General features: G+C 31.0%; 3 protein-coding genes across 3 annotated transcripts; 2 read left to right on the top strand and 1 right to left on the bottom strand.

Annotated features, from left to right (window-relative positions):
• Positions 1-3,802: 3,802 nt before the first annotated feature.
• Positions 3,803-6,043, top strand: LOC111634057 (venom metalloproteinase antarease-like TtrivMP_A). Its single transcript, XM_023378740.1, has 11 exons — positions 3,803-3,860; positions 3,966-4,132; positions 4,388-4,477; positions 4,555-4,681; positions 4,767-4,930; positions 5,042-5,110; positions 5,183-5,337; positions 5,404-5,456; positions 5,532-5,643; positions 5,718-5,885; positions 5,961-6,043. Exons 1-11 carry the CDS (start codon positions 3,803-3,805, stop codon positions 6,004-6,006), a joined length of 1,209 nt encoding a protein of 402 aa, XP_023234508.1. The 3' UTR covers positions 6,007-6,043.
• A 3,420-nt stretch (positions 6,044-9,463) lies between these two features.
• Positions 9,464-10,346, bottom strand: LOC111634072 (SCAN domain-containing protein 3-like). The gene is made up of 2 exons (XM_023378752.1): positions 10,107-10,346; positions 9,464-9,865 (listed from the first exon to the last, which is right to left on the bottom strand). Exons 1-2 carry the CDS (start codon positions 10,344-10,346, stop codon positions 9,464-9,466), a joined length of 642 nt encoding a protein of 213 aa, XP_023234520.1.
• A 4,124-nt stretch (positions 10,347-14,470) lies between these two features.
• LOC111634059 (venom metalloproteinase antarease-like TserMP_B) lies at positions 14,471-18,317 on the top strand (the record flags this gene model as incomplete). The annotated part of the gene is made up of 11 exons (XM_023378742.1): positions 14,471-14,522; positions 14,624-14,790; positions 14,907-14,993; positions 15,599-15,722; positions 15,811-15,974; positions 16,060-16,128; positions 16,420-16,574; positions 17,632-17,684; positions 17,767-17,878; positions 17,945-18,109; positions 18,194-18,317. Coding segments are annotated over 11 exons (1,197 nt in total), but the record flags the coding sequence as incomplete, so codon positions are not given.
• Positions 18,318-19,289: the final 972 nt, after the last annotated feature.

Here is a 19,289-nt window from a genome sequence, read left to right as displayed (position 1 = left end):
TTATTCCGTTTTTGGGCTGCAATTTTTTCAAATTGCAGCCCAAAAAACTATAAATTCCCACTGTCGTCCGTCTGTCTTTCCTTAATCTCGAGAAGGTAGTTTGGAAGATGAAATCCGAGACCAAATGTGTAAACCGAAAGGACAGGAAACCTAGAATAATTGTACATAAACATCCGATGCAAACCGGAAGTCACCTTATTTCAATTCAAAACTTTTTTCTGAAAGGAGCTAAGTAGGTGATTGGCACGATTCTGTAGCTAACGGAAAAGTGTGATGTACAGGGGCAAAACACTACAGTACTAATTTGAGGCGGAGTGCATATGTTTTAGATGAAATTAATTAAAAATATGATTAAAAATTGCAGCCCGGCATTGTGACGACGTCAAAATAAAGAATTGCTCGTTTCAATCTGCATAATTACAATCTCGTTATTCTGCCGCATAAGGGATCGTAAAACAGTTGGGTTAATGAGACTGTTAGATTTAAGTATGGTGAATTCAATAGATAATCCAAGTTGGTAGTGTGGGACGCCGGAGGTATGAAGAGGTCGTACCTCTTTTTGTCGGCACCAGTTTGGTGAAAACTGCCCAATCGTCAGTGGATGGCTTGGTTACGTTTACTATCCCGAAGGGTCGGGATTCTTTTTGTCAGGTCGAGTGGAGGAGGAGAGAGGGGTCGTCGGAAAGGCGTCGGCAATAAACGAGCAAAGGAAACTATTTAACAAGAAAATCAAAAATTTATTGAATAACAAAAAGGACGTTTACAATTACAAAAATCAACATAACTTCGAGTTCTCCTAACTTCCGAGTACAAGTTTAAGGGGCCGAGAAGGAGTTTACACGCTTGATATCATACGTCTTACTAATTCCCACGAAGATTCGTATCAATCTTCGTGTTGATGGGGCACAGTGTTATAGAAATCGCGACTGAGATTCGTAGACCGCACAGAGTAAAGATAGCTCGACGATATCACTCCTTAGTATAGTCCGACTTGTGAGAGACTCCTCTGAGGGGGGGCGATGCGGGCTTTTATTAATTTAGCCTGGGAAAAATGTCATGTGATGGACGGGTTATTAGAGCTAGAGGTTATTTTAGCAGGTGTGGAGGTCGAAAGGTGTTCCCGGGACCATAATAAAGTAAAGAAATCGGACGTTAATTGTAAACTTTAAGTCTTGCAATATGAGAATGACATTGTTAGATGGTTGAATGTTTACATTAAAGAGGAAAGTTATAACTTTCTATCGTTGTTGATGAGATATTTGATTTTTTTTCTAACGATGTTATTTTAACGGTAAGGTGATAGTTTTATGTAAAATATGTCGAAAGTTTAGGTGGAAAGTGAAAAATCGGTTTGCACACAGGTCGGATTTCACAGTAGATTTCCATCAAAGTTCATGGGTAAATAAAGCTACCGCAGAAAATTTCGTGGAGAACACAAGAGTTTTAGTAGAATAATCTGGAAGCTGTTTTTTTATTTTATACAGTATTTTGTTGGACACGGTAGTTTTTATTTATCAGCCTGAGATGACGAGCCTAACAGTCTTTACTGATGTCTCAGGCCCCACTAAGAATGCGTCTCTACGATATGGCGATTATATGCCGGTAATATTTCAGAATAGACTAGCTACATAGCTGGATATGTCAAACTTGAATTTTTTAAAGAGGCTGCCTTGCAGGCACTAAAAAAACTTTTTTTTAAAAACAAGCAGTTCAGCCGGTCCCACGATTAGTTCACCCTAATCGTAGGCTGATACTTCAATCTCTCAGCCATCCGGCTGTCTTTGGCTTTCTAACATCGAGAAATTGGAAGTAGCTGACAAAATGATACATTAAATCTTAATAGTTTATAGACTAATAACAAACATGAATAAATCAAATAATATGAAATGAAAAACCATGAGATTTTTTTAAAACTCAAAAAACTAGTAATAGTAGGCAAGATGCCGTGTAAAACAGATTTCAGTAAATGAAATGAATTTAATATGGAAACTTAAAACTGATGGACTGTCTGTACGTAAAACTGCACCAAAAGTTGGCTATCGATTTATAACCAGATACAGAAAAACATGAAATTTCTGATAAAATGTTCGAAGTGCCAGAGTGGAAGATTTTCAAAAGCAAAATTGATTTAAAATGTTCTACATTCATTTATCTGATTAAGGATACTTATAGAAATCGAAGAAGTGAGCAATATCACAAAACTTCTAGAAGTAGATTTTAAGACAGTAAAATAATAATGCCATCTTATATTCAAATAAACAACGAAACAATAAAATGGAAACGCATTTAATTCAGTAAATAAGACCATTTAAAATATACTGCAAAGGAAATTTTATTTAATTAATTTATATTTAGAATAATTAAATAAATTCTCTTTACAATACGTGACCAGCTGTGATAGAAATAACTATCACAGCAATTTCTAGTTTTTGACATTTAATTTTTATTTATCAATAAAAATTAAAATGTTACTGTACAAGAAAAATAAAAATATAGTTTCAAACTTAAAACAATTATAAATAAAATAAACTCATAAAATATGAAAAATTGTGAAAAGAGAAATTTAATTACGAGTATTGCTAATTACAAACGTATAAAGCAAGTCAGTGATAAACTGGATATGAACTGCACTATCTTATCAATTTTTCAAACGATTTTAAAAATAATAAGAACTAAATAATATGAAAATTATTTAAATATTCTGTTAATAAAACTGAATAAAACTGATGAGAACACACTAAGAAGGGATTTTTCGAAATTCCCCCCGAGGGGGAGAGAGAAAGAATTAAGGCTTATCCTAAAGAACTCAGCTTCTACTGTACTATTTTAGATGCAATTTTTTATTTTTAACTGTATTTTAGTAGGGTACAACATTTTTGATTTTTATAAAAGGAGATGGTAACTGCCTCTTTTCGAACATAGCGTACGTTGAATATGGTACTGTTTCGGATCAAATAAGAGTAACGAATAGGCTTGTTTCGTATGTGGCTGATAAGTGACAGGAATTTAGAGCATTTACAGCAACATCTAACGGTAATCCTCACAAATCTGTGAAAAAGTATAAAAATGAGATGGGACGATTGAACACTTATGTGTCCACTGTCGAATTACATGCAGCGTCAAAATTATTTGTGTGTAAATTTGAAATTTATATAGGACATAAATTAAATAACTCTTTTGGAAAGGAAACTTCAAAGGTGGTGAGACTAAGGTTTAATGGAAATAGATATACTGTAATGATCATTTTGATGTATTAATACCTGAACAGGAAGTGATTTATCGAGAGATGAAGCTAATGACAAACAAGCCATTTGAAATAATTTCATAAATATTTGAAGAAATTTCAGCCCAATCGTTAGAATATGATAGAGACTATGTAACTACTAAAATGTTCTGCCAATCAAAATTAAGAAATGTTTGAAATTTCATTACAAGTTTAAATAATATCCGAGACTTGCGAAAATTCTTAATTCATTCAACGTGTTTTACACTTTCAAAGCACTAACTTCTTATAAACTATTGTAAATTACAAGAAAATAAAAATTATATGATTCTATATGAAGAATGCGTAAATAGTTTTTATGAGTTTGGAATTAGTTTGTACAAATAAAAGATATTTTAAAATAATAATAATAATACATTAATGACTTTCTAACAATAAATAGCTTTCTAAAATTTGATACAGGTGGAAACTAACAATTGGAGTAGGATGAGTAATGAATTAATTACAATAATATACATTTTTCACGTCATTCTATTCACTATAAATAGGAAAGAAGAATTGCTATTGCCATCACCAACCATGATCTTCTATCTTATAAGTAGTTTCTTTCTTGCAGTCGTTTCGGCCATTCCAAGTGGTAAGATTATTATTATTAATATTTTAACTGTGAGAATATAATTATTTAAAATAAAAATGTAACAGAATAAAGTTTTGAATAGATTTTCATATATTTCCGATACAGGACGAGTAGACGTGGTGTTTCCGTCTGTGGAAACATCGAGATCTGGAGTGAAAACGGTCAAATTCCGAGCACTGAATGAAGACATAGAACTGAAACTGGAACCTGCCGGCGACATATTGGCGAAAAATTTCGCCCTTCTTGACGAAAACAATCAAATACGCCACTTGGTAAGATAGACATTTTAAATTACACATTTATACGGTCTTCCACTCGAAAAATCGCAGAAATTATTCCCTTGATGTGAGCAGAATCATAGTCATAATAACATTTGATAAAAGGTCCAATTAATGTAATTAAGGCGGAAGAAGAAGCCTAAAAAGAAAAGACCCGCTAAAAATGCTATTTCTGTATTAATTTAAAATTATATTTTTCAATAAAAATAATAACTTTACTGAAACTTATAAAATACTAAATGTTTTAAGGTCGACGTAGAAGACTTGAAAAGAAGAATCTACAGAGACAGCGCTAATGGAGCAGCTCTTCTAATTGACGAAGAAGGACCTGTCACTATTGTAATTATTACGACGAGTAATTTTTTGTGTATATCATACGTAAAAATTTCATTTATATTATCTGTTCATACTTTTAGCAAGGAATTGTTAATTCAAAATTGAGAATTGCACCGCATGAGTCCGGAAGAATGGTTAAAGATGGGAAAATACCACATCAGATTGTGGAAGTTATAAGTGACGAAAAGTCTTTTTTCAAAGACGGAAGTATACATTTTAAACTCTTTTTCATTGTTAATTAATAGTTCTCAGCTTAGGTTTTGACATTTAATAAAATTTTGAAATTTTCCAGTTATGCCTATGGATTTTAACGAAGAAATGGATAAGGTTGCCAGAATGTCCAGAGACGATAAGTGCATTGTTGTGGAATATCTAGTAGTCACAGAAAGTACTTTTACGAAACGATTCAACACTAAAAAAGCTCTGACGGAATACATAACTCTTATGTATACTGGGGTAAGATATAGACATACGTTTTTAAGTTTAATATAACTATTAGATTATAATAATTTAATTTTGGATTATAATTTATAATTTTTTTTTGTCTTTTTGCTATTCATAATTTAGGTACAAAACCTATTTGATACGTTTGAGATGGGAATTCAAGTTCGTTTGCTCGGAATTACATCATTTACGGTAATTTAGGAAAATGCATAATCTATCCAGTTAGGTTTAATTAGATTTATTTATCTTTATTCATTATTACAGAAAAAATCGGAACCACCATACATCGAACAAGGTGCAATTCCGGGACACGAAGAACATCTTAATCCTGATGTATTACTTGACCATATGGGAAAATATTACTGTAAACATGCTACAGGTTTGGCTAAAGATGCTGACATTATCATGCTCATTGTTGCGTAAGTATTTTCTATCGGTATATTATATAGATTAGACGTCGACTAATATATAAGTATATGATTTAGACGAAAATTGGGAGAGCTACAAGATGATGGTACAGTTGATTTTAATACTGCAGGTAAACATATTCCTATTCACTTCTACCTTATATCGTAGTTTTCTTTACCTAATTTTAAGTCAATTTGTTTTGCAGGTATTGCATATCAAGGCAAGGTTTGTAGCAAATGTTTGAAAGTTGGCCTCGCTCTAGACGATTCACGGTACAACGAAAGAGTTGATACAGTAGCTCATGAATCAGCTCATTTGTAAGTGATTTAAAATATTACATTAAATGCTAAGATATTATGAATTGAAATAGAATAATTAAAAATCTTTTTAGACTTGGAAGTCCTCACGACGGGGAAGGACCCGAAGACGGACCTGCTGGAAATCCAGGAGCATCAGATTGTCCAGAAACTGACGGTTATATTATGGGAGATCGAAGAAATGCTGCTAATAAATTTAAATTTTCCGAATGCTCGAAGAAATGCGTTAAATATGTATTATCGTAAGTATATTTTTAATTATCTAAATTTATATATTTTAGAAATAAAAACTTTAATGAGATAATTTTTTCTTAAAGGTTACCTGCGGCTTCTTGTGTATATGAAGATTGTGAATTTTATTAATTGACAGAGAACAATATATTTCACATTTAACAAAATTTACTTTAAATGAAAAATAAATCCGTAAATTAAATTTCAAGTATAACGATATATAATTAATTTTTAATCCAAAAGTAACTTAAAACGAATAAAATGATTAAAATGCAGTCAAATTTGTTGTCTAGCTCCTTATTTTTTGCCAACAGAAAATTTAAATAATCGGTTTTATTTCTTGTTAATATCAACAAATGAATTAATTTAAGACAACATGAGCTATTAATATTCAAAATATCTTCAATATAAAAGCCGTAAAAGTTTATGAATTAAAAATGACATTTCATTGTTACATGATATATTGTGATTCAGTCATTTAACCAGCACTTCGTAAGAAAACAATGGCCATAAGCACATTTATCGAATTAATTGTTATAACATCTATAATACAGGGGTGATCATAACTGAAGTCGGTTTATTCAGAGAACTGTGTACCGATTGACATTGAAATTTGTATATACACTATTGAAAGGATGCGGAAAATGATTTTGCAAAGAAAAATTTTAGTTCCGAAATTGTCCGCTACGGAGTAAATGGTCTTCAAGCGAAGCAACAGAAATACTGTAAAAAAGTATCATGGTGACATATCGATACGTAATATATAGATTGCCTAGCGATGCAGGGAAGTAGTTTAATGTCTTCCCTATCGTTTAGGTGTGAAATTAAAAGACGAAGCACAATGCACGGTGTGCTCAACGGCTGACAGCAACTGTTCCCCGTGATTCTTCGTGCTTGCAGCATAATATCTTTTAAGACTGCCAACGTTGCAGCTTTATCATCGTAAAGCATTCTTTGAATGGTATGGGATCATTTAATAAAATGTATACGTATACGCACATATTTTATCTTCTATGGTATAAACTACACACACACACACACATATGGTACAACTAGCTACATTCATATATGTGCAGTAGTACAGTACATATATTAGTACTAGCTTTGATCTCTCAGAAGGCCAGGAAGGTCATCCAAAAACAAAATAAAAGGATAGTAAGTAATCAATGGTTTTCCTTAAAGTCTGTTCCTTAAAGTCCTTAAAGTTCCAAATGGTTTTCCTCTATTGGTCTGAACAAAATCAGTACAAAATGAAAAAGCCTCTAAAAGATATCTTGTATTAGAGAAGAGACTATTAAGTAAATTAACGAAAAACGCAGAAACACCGATACTCTTAAGTTTATATCATAACAAAGCACAATCGACTGTATCGAAAGCTTTCTTGAGATCAATAAAAGCAGTATATAATTTTCCACTTTTCAGTTATATTTGAATAACACCAACCAAAATAAACAAATTGTATTTGATACCTCTGGTTTTAATAAATGCTCTTTGGAGAGGTGTAACAATATTAAATTCATTCATCCAATTCCGGAGACGATTTTCCATATGGTTGAAAAAACCTTTCTAAATAGGCTTAAAGCAATTGGTGCATAATTAGTTGTCGTCTGCCCACTTCCCCTGTTATAAATCATCCTTAAAGCAATTGTTTCCAAAATAAAGAAAAAGAGCAACTAGACCAAAACGAATGAAACATATTCAATATATCTAGTAATATTTCTGTAGAAATGTATTTTATCGTTTGATTCCTTATGTTATCAAGACCTGGAGAATTAGATGTTTTAAATTTTCTGATTACAGTTTTTAACTCACTTAAAGTGATAGGATCATACAAAAGAAAAAACATTATTACAAAGCTTAAATCAATATAAATTACTGTATTAGGTCCAGCGAAATACTTTCTCAAATAATTCATCCAATCCGAGGAGGTGATAGCATTCTCACAGGATTTATCAATTAGAAATTTATTAACTGATGATCAAAAATCTTTATTATTTTTAGTATTCAATAGTTGTGAGTTTATTTTGGCCAAGAGTAACTTTTTCTTCGCCTTACATAGTGACTTATAGCTTTTATTTAATTTTCAGTATTCGTCCAATACATTTCTAGTTTTATTTCTACGAAACTTTAGTAATACTCGGTTCTTTGTTTTCTTTAAACGTAGATATTGAGGATCAAATCATTGTTTCTCAAATGATAATAAAAACAAATTTTTCTTAACCATTCTACATGGTAAAGCTGAAGTTAACAAGGTCATCAATAGTTCATCATAGTAACTCTGCGCATGCAACAGAAAGGTCCTTTTAACCGTAATATATATCGAACTGATCAGAGATAAATAATTATTCAATTTTTATTGCTTCCATATGTAGCGAATTTTTGGAAGTTTCTGAGTCAATACACTATCCTTCGTAATTCCAAACAATATTAAAATCAGAAAATCATCAAAATTAAAAATATCAAAAACTCTAAACTCTAATAATCTATGTCAGTGGTTCCCAAACTTATTACGCCCACGGACCCCTTCTCATAGCAAAAACCTGACCATGAACCCCAAGCGAAATAACTCTATACAACTACATTATAGTAAAATTTCAAATTTAACTTTGATTTCTAGAATGGTGAATGGTAACGTAAAAATAAAGTACAGTAGAACCTTTATTATCCGGACCTCTATTATCCGAATTTTCGATTATCCGGATTGTTCAAAATAAACAAAAATTTTACGAATTTGCTGATTTGCACTTGGCGAATTATGATACTGTTTATGTACTGTACGTGATGGAATGGATAACTTTTTTGTTTCAACGACGTCTCACCCAGCACAGTGGTTGTAAACTCTTAAATATATTTTGCGTCATAATAAAAATATAACTTCACATACGTATTTATAAATAATTTATATTCAAATTACATCATTTTTATGACCAAGGGCGGAGTATGGGAAATGTGGACCACCACCTATGCCTCGCGGTCCGAAGGGCCTTACGCCTCGAAGGTTTATGCATTACTTAAAAGCCGCGAACGCGACGAAAAAATGTTACTCGTCATAAAACGATAGTTTGTCAAATGTTTATTCATAAAAACGCAGTTTCAACTTTTGCTTTTTATTTTATAAAATCCGTCTTCTTGCCTTTTAAACAATAGGTAGTCTGTTAGCGTTGGTCAGTAGTAGTCCAAATTCAATACAAACGTTTGTTTCTTGAAAATTTGATCACAATTTAATACATTACTTACTTTTAATATTACCGATATGTCATCGAAAAGAAAACGTGTTGTATTATCATTAAAAGACATTGAAGTATTTGTTTCGATTATCCGGATTTTTCCTTATCCGGGCTACCTTCATTCCCAATTAGTCCGGATAATCGAGGTTCTACTGTATAAACAAAACATTTTTATATTTAAAGTAGTATTTATTCAAATTATAAATTTTGTTTTAAAATACAAAAGCACGTTATTTTTTAATGAGATGAGTGAATCTGATGAGATGATATGAGATTATTTAGGTTCGACTCGATGTTTGTGAGTAACATTCGTAATTCTCCACAAGTACTAATTTGCAGTCGATTTTTTTTCGTGATGAGATTCATAACTGTGCTAATCCATGCTCTACTAAATAGGAAGATGGAAAAGCAATCAACAGCTTCTTTCCAGTGGCCCATAATGCAGGATATAAAATTGGTATCTGTTTTCGTAACCAGAATTTGTGGTATCCTTGTTCAAACATTGGTTTTAGCTCCTCATTTGTGAATAATTCAATAAGTTCCTCCTGTATTAGTATGGCTTCATCTGAGTTTGTGGGTCTACTTGCAAAAGGGTCCAACACCCAATCGGGGATGCCCAAGTGAAGAATATACTCAAATCTTTGGCTGAGGTCAGAATGAAGAACCGTTAAGTGTTGACAATAAACAAGCAAATCATCATCTCGTTTTTGCAATTTTGGAAGATTTGGAAACTGAGAGCATTCTCCTCTCCCCAAGTTTTGTTTCTATAAAAAACGTTTTGCAACAAACAGATATTATACTTTCAGATTTGATTAAATTTAATTGATCACTTTGTAACTTCAAATTGGTTTTATCAAATTTGGCAAATAAGTCATACATATATGACTTATTTGCCAAATTTGTCATTTTTTGAATTAATTAAATTGAGCCGCAAATCATTGTCTTTGCTGTCCAGGAAGTCCAACACTGAATCAAAGAGTGCATAAAATCGATCCAAACACGCACCTTTAGATAACGAACTTCCGTGTTAAGTAGTAAAAGATTATAATCTTCATCATTTTCTAAACAAAGTTGAGCAAATAATCTCTCATTTAAAACATTCCTTTTGATTCTATTAATTGCCCGAATGACATAGTCTAGTGAGCCATGCAAGCGTTCACTAAGGTTTTTGGCGACTAAATGATATTGGTGAATGACACAATGTACAGAAAATATATTTGGTTTAGCTTGTTTCAGGTATGCCATAAAGCCTCGGTGTCGTCCTACCATTGCCAGAGCACCATCAGTAGTAACGGAGAAGATATTACTCAAGATTATATCTTTTGCATCGAAAAATGTTTCTAATTCATTAAATATTGTTTCATCTTTTGTATCAGTTTCCAAACATTTCGCAAATAACAATTTTTGGGAAATATTCTTATGTTTTTACAAATCTTACATAAGCTAAAAGTAATGCTTCGTTTCCTGGCAAAGTTGCCTCGTCAAGCTGTATAGAGAAATTTGTTGTATGTACTTCACATCACGCACAAAACAGAATTAAATTGTTGATCAGATGCACAACTCGCCTAGTGTCATATTTTAGACAAGTTATTGTAACGGCGAGATTCTGTTCATGTTCAAATCTGCATAGATAGGCGGCCGCGGTCGGCTCGACTCTCACCGTGCGATGCTTGTCATTACTTGTATTTTGTATTTTATGTATCTATATACTTATTTTACTCATAATGTAAAAATGGCTACCAATTTATTTATTGCTATTTATTTTTAACTATCCTAATAATGAAAATGGGTCACAAATATTTTACTTTATATTAAACTTTTCGCAGACCCCCTGATGTTATCCATGCACCCCCAAATTAACTTTTATTTGCCACAGACCCCCAAAGTGGTACCAAGGACCCCTGAGGGTCCGTAGGAACCACTTTGGAAACCACTGATCTATGTAATAAATTTACAAAAGTGTGAAATAAATTCATTAATTGTAAAAATCCTTTTCCTCTTTGGTTTAATATTAAATTATTAGTATTAAAGTCAGCGTAAAATTTGGTTCTGTCTTTTGAAATAACTATATTACCCCGAGAAAAATTCCTCAACAAATCTTCCATTTTAGCTAACAATACGTCATAAAGATCTATTCTCAAATAAACAAGAACAATTATCAAGCTATAATTAAGTGAATAGAAGTTCTTCCTGCAACTAAATCTAATTACTCTCAGATCGTCGGAGTTAAACAACATTTGCAAAAAACCTAGTTTATGGGAAACTGCAAGAATGAGACCGCCATACGGCCGGCTAGAGTCAATTGTAAATAAGCTAGAATAAACTGGAAGAAAAGAATTGGTCCGTATTAAACGTCGAAGGTTATGCATTAGGCTTGTATACCCTGGAAGAGGAGATCGGGCCGAAGGTCCTGGTAGCGTAACTGGCAACATAGCGGCATGGTAAGCGGGATATGTGGGTTCGGGTCCTGCTTCAAGCAGATTTTTTTTTCTAGTTTATTCCAAATTAATTAATTATTATTATTAAATTTAATACGAGATGATGCCTAACGCCTCCCTCTAGTGCCAAATTATTCATAATTATATCCAAAATATATCCCGATTATTTACGGCAGTTGTGAGAGTCTATTTGGAACCAATTGATTTTTTTAGCAAATTTTTCGTATTTGCTAAAAATTTGTTCGTATTGAATCTAGATTTATTTTTATAAATCTGGATTCAACAAAGAAAAGACCTGTTTATAGAAATTAGTTAACCAATTCTCAGTGAAAGCAACTAAATCATAATTTTGAAAAATATATAAACTCAGTAATTCACTATCAAGTCCAACGTTCCTTGACAATTTCAAGACAATATTCTCATTACTAAACTTTTATTCGTATGATTAGCAATTGTACCAATTAATTTTTTTGCTGAATTTGTCTAAAAAACTATTAAACTTGTGTAGTTCATTCGTTTCTAAATTGTAAGCGAACTTGTCACCATTAACCTTTAAGCAATCATCTTTCAGAAAGGCTTTTTTTATTCAAAGATTTAACTTCCACATAAAAGGCACAACATTTTAAGACTTGATCTACAGCACAAATCGTAAAAATATTTTAATGCGCGAGAAGGAAGAAAGCAACTCCTGAATTGTCTTTAAATTGTTAAAAATAAATATTTTATCAGCTTAAGTTTAGAGCTCGAACAATGTGATATCCGATATTCGATAACTGTCAATAAAAGGAATAGACTCCCCGTACTCTCTTTTAAACAACTCAATAAAACCATTGGCATTATTAAATAATTCTTCGTCGTTACCACTCAAATCGGAAACGATAATGTTATTTTTATTGGAATCGTTATAACAGTCTATATAATAATTCTGAAAAGAGAAATTATCCATACATACAGTTCTAAAAGTCAAAAGATCAGTAACTTCTCCTTTCAGGCAGATTAGAGGTTCATCATACTCCTTTTGTGAATTAGACAACCAGTAAAATATCGATGACAATTCTTCCAGTTTCGATAGAATAGTATTGCAGCGTTCCTCGAGAAAACGTAGAATCTTCTTAGTAATTTGAGAAGAAATAACCTTCGATGCAAAATAATCGTTCAATCGACATGATTTCAATGTTGCTTCGGTTGGAAATCGACGACATTTACCAGCAGAAATCAAAGCTTTATTGCGAGGAGAAAATAGTATACGAGATATTAGACCTGGATTAAGTTCAACTCCTCCAATATTAAGTAAAGAGAACAGAATTAAAAAAGAAAGAAAGTATGACGGGAGAAAAAGGCATCTTCAATAAACTCAATTACTGGGAATCGGTAGCAGTAAGTCGTAAAACACGCCAACAGCCAGCACTGTCGATAGCGCCTCCCTCTTACAAAAATATATAGCATTATTGATAGCTTCTGTAAGATGTTGCGAGAATCAGACCTTATTTCTGAGCGCAATCTAAAATTTAAGCTCGGTTTGGAAGCAGCCTGTGTCCCGTATGCTGAAATCTTAAACGACACCAATAGAAAAGTTCGTCTAGCATAATTAACTGTTACATTACATTACTTTACAATTACATTAAAATGTAAAACTAATGATTTTAATATGATTAAATGTATGGATACAATAAACAACAGTTGATATTGATTACAGTAATACCCCGAACTTACGCGATAGATAGGACCGAGCGATAACCGCGTAAGTCGGGGTATATTTTCGCTATTCGTGTAAAATCCAAGTCGAATGTATGTAAGCTAATAAATGTTCTCGTTAATCTTATAAGTTATCTCGTCTTTTGATTCGTTCACGGTTACAAGAAATCACCACATAGAGTCTCTCAAGGCTCCGTAGATATAACAAACACAGAAATAAATAACAAAATAAATTGTAGCTATGTGACGATTCCGCGTGACACGTCCGAACATGTAAGCCGAACAATATTGTGGAGGGAGTGAGTAATCAAGAGTTTCGTGGCGCTCAAATTCATATCTGTCTTTAGTTGGACTATTAAAAAGAATGATTCTGTATAGACCCAAATTATTTGTATAGTCATAATTTTGATTTAATCAACAAATTTATCCTTGGAACTTTGTTAATAACAGTTGATATTATTTGCGTGTTGAATCATCTGTAAAGGTTTAAATGTTATCGAGACAGCAACTAAATTGGACCGAAGAAACTAAGGCGATTTTCTCACTAATTAGTATTTGTAAGATTTATCAATATTAAAAATTTTATAAATTANTCATCTGCAAAAGTTTAAATATTATCGAGACAGCAACTACATTTGCTCGAAGAAACTAACTCAATTTTCTCACCATTTCATATTTGTAAGATTTATTAATATTAAAAATTTAGAACAACTATCAGCACATTTTCTGTTTATAATAACAATAAATAATAAAATATTCAGACAATAAACATCATTTCAGTCATTTCGCTAGCATTAAAAATTCTGAATGGCTCCATTAAAAAAGAGCATATGGAAAGACTTTTATTAATTATTTCGAAATTAACTATTCGCATTGCGATAACAATCCTTTTATATTTTTAAATTGTATATTTACTAACGACAAATTCAAAAGTAATATAATTTTAAAAGAATTAATCTCACATTAAAAAGTAAGAATAATTTTTTAAATGTTGTTTATATAATCATTAAAAATAATTACGGTTTATATTGACTGCAAAAATAGCTATATAAAAATATATTTTGTAAAATTAACGAGGTCGTAACTTAATATATTGTATGCGAAAATTATTATAACTTAAAAATTCTAAATGTTTTTCGGATTTTTATTATCTACAAAGGCTGTATAATTTATCACCTTTAAAGTCGACATCACATATAAAAAACCCTGGAGTGTTGATGTTGATCAACCATATTTTTTTACGTGATAGTTGTTCTCTTTTCTTCACCCATTTTGGCAATTCCTAGTGGTAAGTGTTTACTTTCTATCTTCATCAATTTATGGATTAAATTACATAGGAAATATACCTTATAAAACGAATTAAATTTTTCATTTTCTGACACGTGTCAGGTCGAACGGAGTTAACTTATCCATTTCTGGAAACATTAAGATCTGGAGAGAAAATATTGACACTGCGTACCTTCGGCAATGATATAGAATTGAAACTGGAACCGGCTGGCGATGTCATTGCCGATGATTTCACTGTTATGGACGGAAATGGAAAAATTCATAAAACTGTGCGTATTTCTTATTTACATTTTGTAAGCGAATATTTTGTAAATTAAGTAATAGAAATTCATTTTTATGTATCTTAATTATAATGTAAACATTGAAGTATTTTATCTCTATGAAGGATGTGAAAAACTTAAAAAGCAAGCTGTTTAGAAATAAAGAAAAGGATGCAGCTCTGTACATCAATGAGGAAGGACCTTTGAAAATTGTACGTGTTTAAATATAAATTTATTGCTGAAAGTAAAATAATTTTAAATTATTTGTTGAATTTAAGTATTTTAAAACAATTAATAGTTAATAAAATTATTTTAAATTTAATAAGTTATAAATTACATGCAGATTTACTTGATAGTCAAAAAATATATATTATTCTTTCTTTAATCAAAATTGAAATTCATATTAAATATCTTGCAGGAGAATTAATAGTATTTTGATTAATTTTAACTGATTAACAAAATCAATATTCATCTATATAATGTTGCAGATCATAGAACATCTACATTATTCTGTTCGTGACATTCTTTGATGGAGGCTCGAACGAATCATTTATTTAATAATTTAAAAAGGAAATAAAGTTAAAAATGAAGTCAAAATACAAGAAATAAATGCAATTAATTCAACGAATTTACCTGTCATATATTGGCTACGCGTTTATTTACAATATTTAAGATTGTTTATTGGCTTTTGTTAAGAAATTATTCGTTAATTATTGTGTAAATTTATTTCTTTAGATTTTCTTTTTTTAATGAAAGCATCAGACAATATTTTCTAAAACGAATGAATAATTTTGTTAAATTTGCTGCAATTTTTCAGAAAGGAATGTTAACTTCCAAGTTGGGAATCGAGCCTTATGAATCGCAAGATACAGTCAGAGATGGAATCAAAGCTCATCGCATTACGGAAATTTTAGTAGAAACAAAGCGTTTTAATGATGCAGGTATGTAAATAAAATTATAAAAACGCCTTATATCTTCTTATACAGGCTGTATTATTTCAGGTAAACATTTGAATTTGTTTATTTTTAGTATTCAATTCGAATTTGACTGTATTTTCTGACTATAAGGCGAGGGAATTTAATGCAGATCAATGTGTGGTAATAGAATATTTATTTGTTACGGACAGTACAGTTACGAATCGGTATGAAAATGTAGAAATACTCGAAACCTATCTAGCTTCTATGTTTGTTGAAGTAAGTTGCAAAATAACTCCATGTTCTACAAATTATGAACAATTAATATCGACTTGAGTTTAATATTTTCTTTAATATATTCAAGGTCCAAAATATAATGGATACACTGAACCTGAATATGAAAGTACGGTTAATTGGAGTTAAAACATACACGGTAAGTATTATTGAATACAATACAACGCAGTATTATTTCTTTCTATTACTTCGAATACATACCTCGTGTTTAGTACGCGGTATGTATTCGATTTAATTTTCTAAGAATATTTAAAGCGGATTCGTACTTCTAAGAATTAAAAATAAATAATTATGCTTGTTGTATTTTCTGTAATTTTCATAAATTATTACACTGGAACGCGAGAAAAGAAAAATAAATGTACTAATGTTAACTTATTCATTTATCATATATTTACATATATGTAATCATTTGATTTTGGGTTTCCTGTAGGATGAAAGTGAACCTTATTTTGTGAAAGCGAGTTTATTTCCAGGAATAGATATTTTTGAAAAAAATGTGATTATAAATAAATTTAAGAATTATTATTGTAAACGTCAATACGATTCATTTGTAAATCGAGCCGATATAATTTTGTTTATTACGAGGTATGTATTCTATTTAATTTTTTTGAGAATATTTAAAGCCAATTGATAAATTTTGAAAAGAAAAAATGATGTATGCTTTTTATCTCTTTGAATTTTCACAAATTATTACACTCGAACACAAGAAAATAAAAATGCGCTCATATTAACTTACACTTTGCAATTTGTGTCACTGAAGTTCGTAACATGCACAATCCGTCTTTCGTTTATTGAAAAGCTTATTTTTCTGGTGAAGTTCTTTTTGCGGTTTTTCCGACTTTGTTCGCATTGTATTCTTCTCCACAGTCTGGAAATTCATTCCTTTTGACGACACTTTCCATTCTGGCCCTCTTCTCAAAAAACTAAGTTCTGCGCTTTTCCACTTCTTCGCAGATAGATACTATCAGCCTAATCGAGAATTTGTATTTCTAGCTATATTTATTTACATCAACTATTTACAGAAAACTCTTTACAACGGCATATAGAAACACCGTATAACTAATCACACTAGAGTTCCTGAATATTCCGCCCGTCATCGTTTTGCTTCTCACGAATACAGTTTTTTTGGTTGGATGTCCCAATTAACGATAAGATCAGGAACCAACCATTTGATGGAGTGGCTTGTTTATTGTGTTGCGTAGACGCTAGAAACAAATATGCCGAAGTTCAATTCACTCTTAATTCTAAATGGTTATAGAGTTGTTTATATGTCCGTCTGTTTTCTACCTAAGAAATTATCGCCATTCTTAGCCGCATTCTAAATTGATCATTCAACATACCTAAATGGCTTCTAAAACGAAAATATATACTTCAAATAACTCAAAAAACATATTTGAATAACCCTAATCTATTATTCAAGATAAATAGTTAATATTTAAAAATGTCAATAAACAGTTCTATTTTATTGTTAAATTTGAAGCAAAACAAAAATTGTATATGATGCTATTAAAAGTAAAACTTGCTTATATATTACTTCCATATCAGTCGCGAGTAATGCGCAAAATTGTACGAACTACAGCCTTGTTTATTTCTCTTTTCTAAGTGTAAATCGGTCTTTAAATTTACTTTTAATTTATTTTAGAAGAGTAATTGGTGAAAAAAATAATGTTGGCTGGATCTTTGATAATTTATTAGGTAGGCGATTTATTATAAAATATTTACAAAATATGAGATTTTTTCACGATATTGATTGTATTATGTAAATTAATCTTTGCAGGATTATCATATTTTGGAGGAACATGTGATCCTTGCAGAAAATATGGAGCAATTGTAGACTTAGATAAACTTTCCGATACAGCCTCTATAGTGGCTCACGAATCAGCTCATCTGTAAATGACTTTTTTAATACGAATACATTTAATAATACTTGTTTCACATAAAATTTACTTTTATAGTATTGGAAGTCCTCATGACGGGGCGGGAGTTAATTTAAGCCTGCCTGGCAGTCCTGAAGCCGACAAATGTCCTGGATCTGATGGATTTTTTATGGGAAGCGATTCCGGAAAAAACCGAAGGAAGTTTTCTACTTGTTCACTCGAAAATATTAAATTTTTCTTAAAGTAAATATAAATTTTATTATTTTTTGGATTTGGATAAAGTTATAAAAATACATTTACCGTAGATTAATGAGAATTTTTTAACAGCAAAAAAGAGGCCCGTTGCATTATTACAGATTGTAAGAAAACTTTATAATGATTTGGATTACAAGTAAAACATTTACAGAATGTGAAAAATCTAAATAAAGATTATCAATTTTGCTTTTCATCTACGACTTTAAACTCGATATTTTTTTATTGTAAAGATACAAAAATTCTTTTCTATTCAAAATGTAATAAAACTATGCGGTATTAATGGAATTTTAATTATAAATTTGTTTATTTAATAAATATGCATAACTGTGAAAAATCGAAAATGTTTGTTTATTATATCTGACCAATAAGAGTCATTGTCTGCTTTTATTGTTTTCGACATTTTATAAACAATTATAAAATATAAAATTAAAAGTTATAGTTTTTATAATTTAGTTTTTAAAAATTGTAATTCTCTAATCAGATTGAAATGCTTAAACAAAGTGATTTTAAGAAACGCTTTAAATATAGTACAAGACCTCTATTCCGGTATACAGCACTAAGGCCGTTTTAAATATAAAAAAAAAAATTGCAGACATTGCTTCAGGAAGCAATATTTCATTCAATATATATTTAAAGAAATAAATAAAGCAATGATTGCTCCAACGTGTGAAGATTACCAAATTTATTTCAATAATCAAAAGCTATACATTTTCCTTTGCATGATTTCGAAGTCTTCTAATGAAGGGACTATTGGAAACAATCTGATGGTGTTTTGAAATAGAATTAAAATAAATATTTTACATAGCATAATTAAGATCGATACATTGCATTATCGCCATCAACTACTTTCGGATTCTGATTAGACTCGAGGAACACACGATTTGTTATGTTCACGAATGTAAAACCAGGTAATGAAACCGTCATTCTTATATTTCGGTCGATGAATATCGAAAATTGGTCTTTCTCTGGAACTGATCTTGTCTCCCGTTACTTGGACATAGAAATCAATAAAGCCGGGAATTGGAAGTAATATGTTACTTCGCAGACCCACTCCTTAAGATTCCAATTTGTTTTTCTAAGTGAACAAGTTCAACTGTAAAGTGACACACCTCAGTTTTTTCTAAACTTACGTTTCTCTCCTCAACACTTTTTCCTTCTGAAACTGCTT

The sequence above is a fragment of the Centruroides sculpturatus genome, unplaced genomic scaffold (genome assembly GCF_000671375.1).
Source record: "Centruroides sculpturatus isolate CEXI.00-Female unplaced genomic scaffold, Cexi_2.0 scaffold701, whole genome shotgun sequence".
NCBI lineage: Eukaryota > Metazoa > Arthropoda > Arachnida > Scorpiones > Buthidae > Centruroides > Centruroides sculpturatus.
Note: the sequence above shows the minus strand (reverse complement) of the source record. Positions and strands in the feature narration are given on the sequence as shown.

Excerpts from the sequence above, each read along its gene's own strand:
- LOC111634057 (XM_023378740.1), top strand. The coding sequence starts at position 3,803 with ATGATCTTCTATCTTATAAGTAGTTTCTTTCTTGCAGTCGTTTCGGCC. Across the intron at positions 4,682-4,766 it reads GTCTTTTTTCAAAGACGGAA|TTATGCCTATGGATTTTAAC; the intron begins GTATACATTTTA and ends GAAATTTTCCAG. Across the intron at positions 5,111-5,182 it reads TCGGAATTACATCATTTACG|AAAAAATCGGAACCACCATA; the intron begins GTAATTTAGGAA and ends TCATTATTACAG.
- LOC111634072 (XM_023378752.1), bottom strand. The coding sequence starts at position 10,346 with ATGGCATACCTGAAACAAGCTAAACCAAATATATTTTCTGTACATTGT. Across the intron at positions 9,866-10,106 it reads CGGAAGTTCGTTATCTAAAG|AAACAAAACTTGGGGAGAGG; the intron begins GTGCGTGTTTGG and ends CGTTTTTTATAG.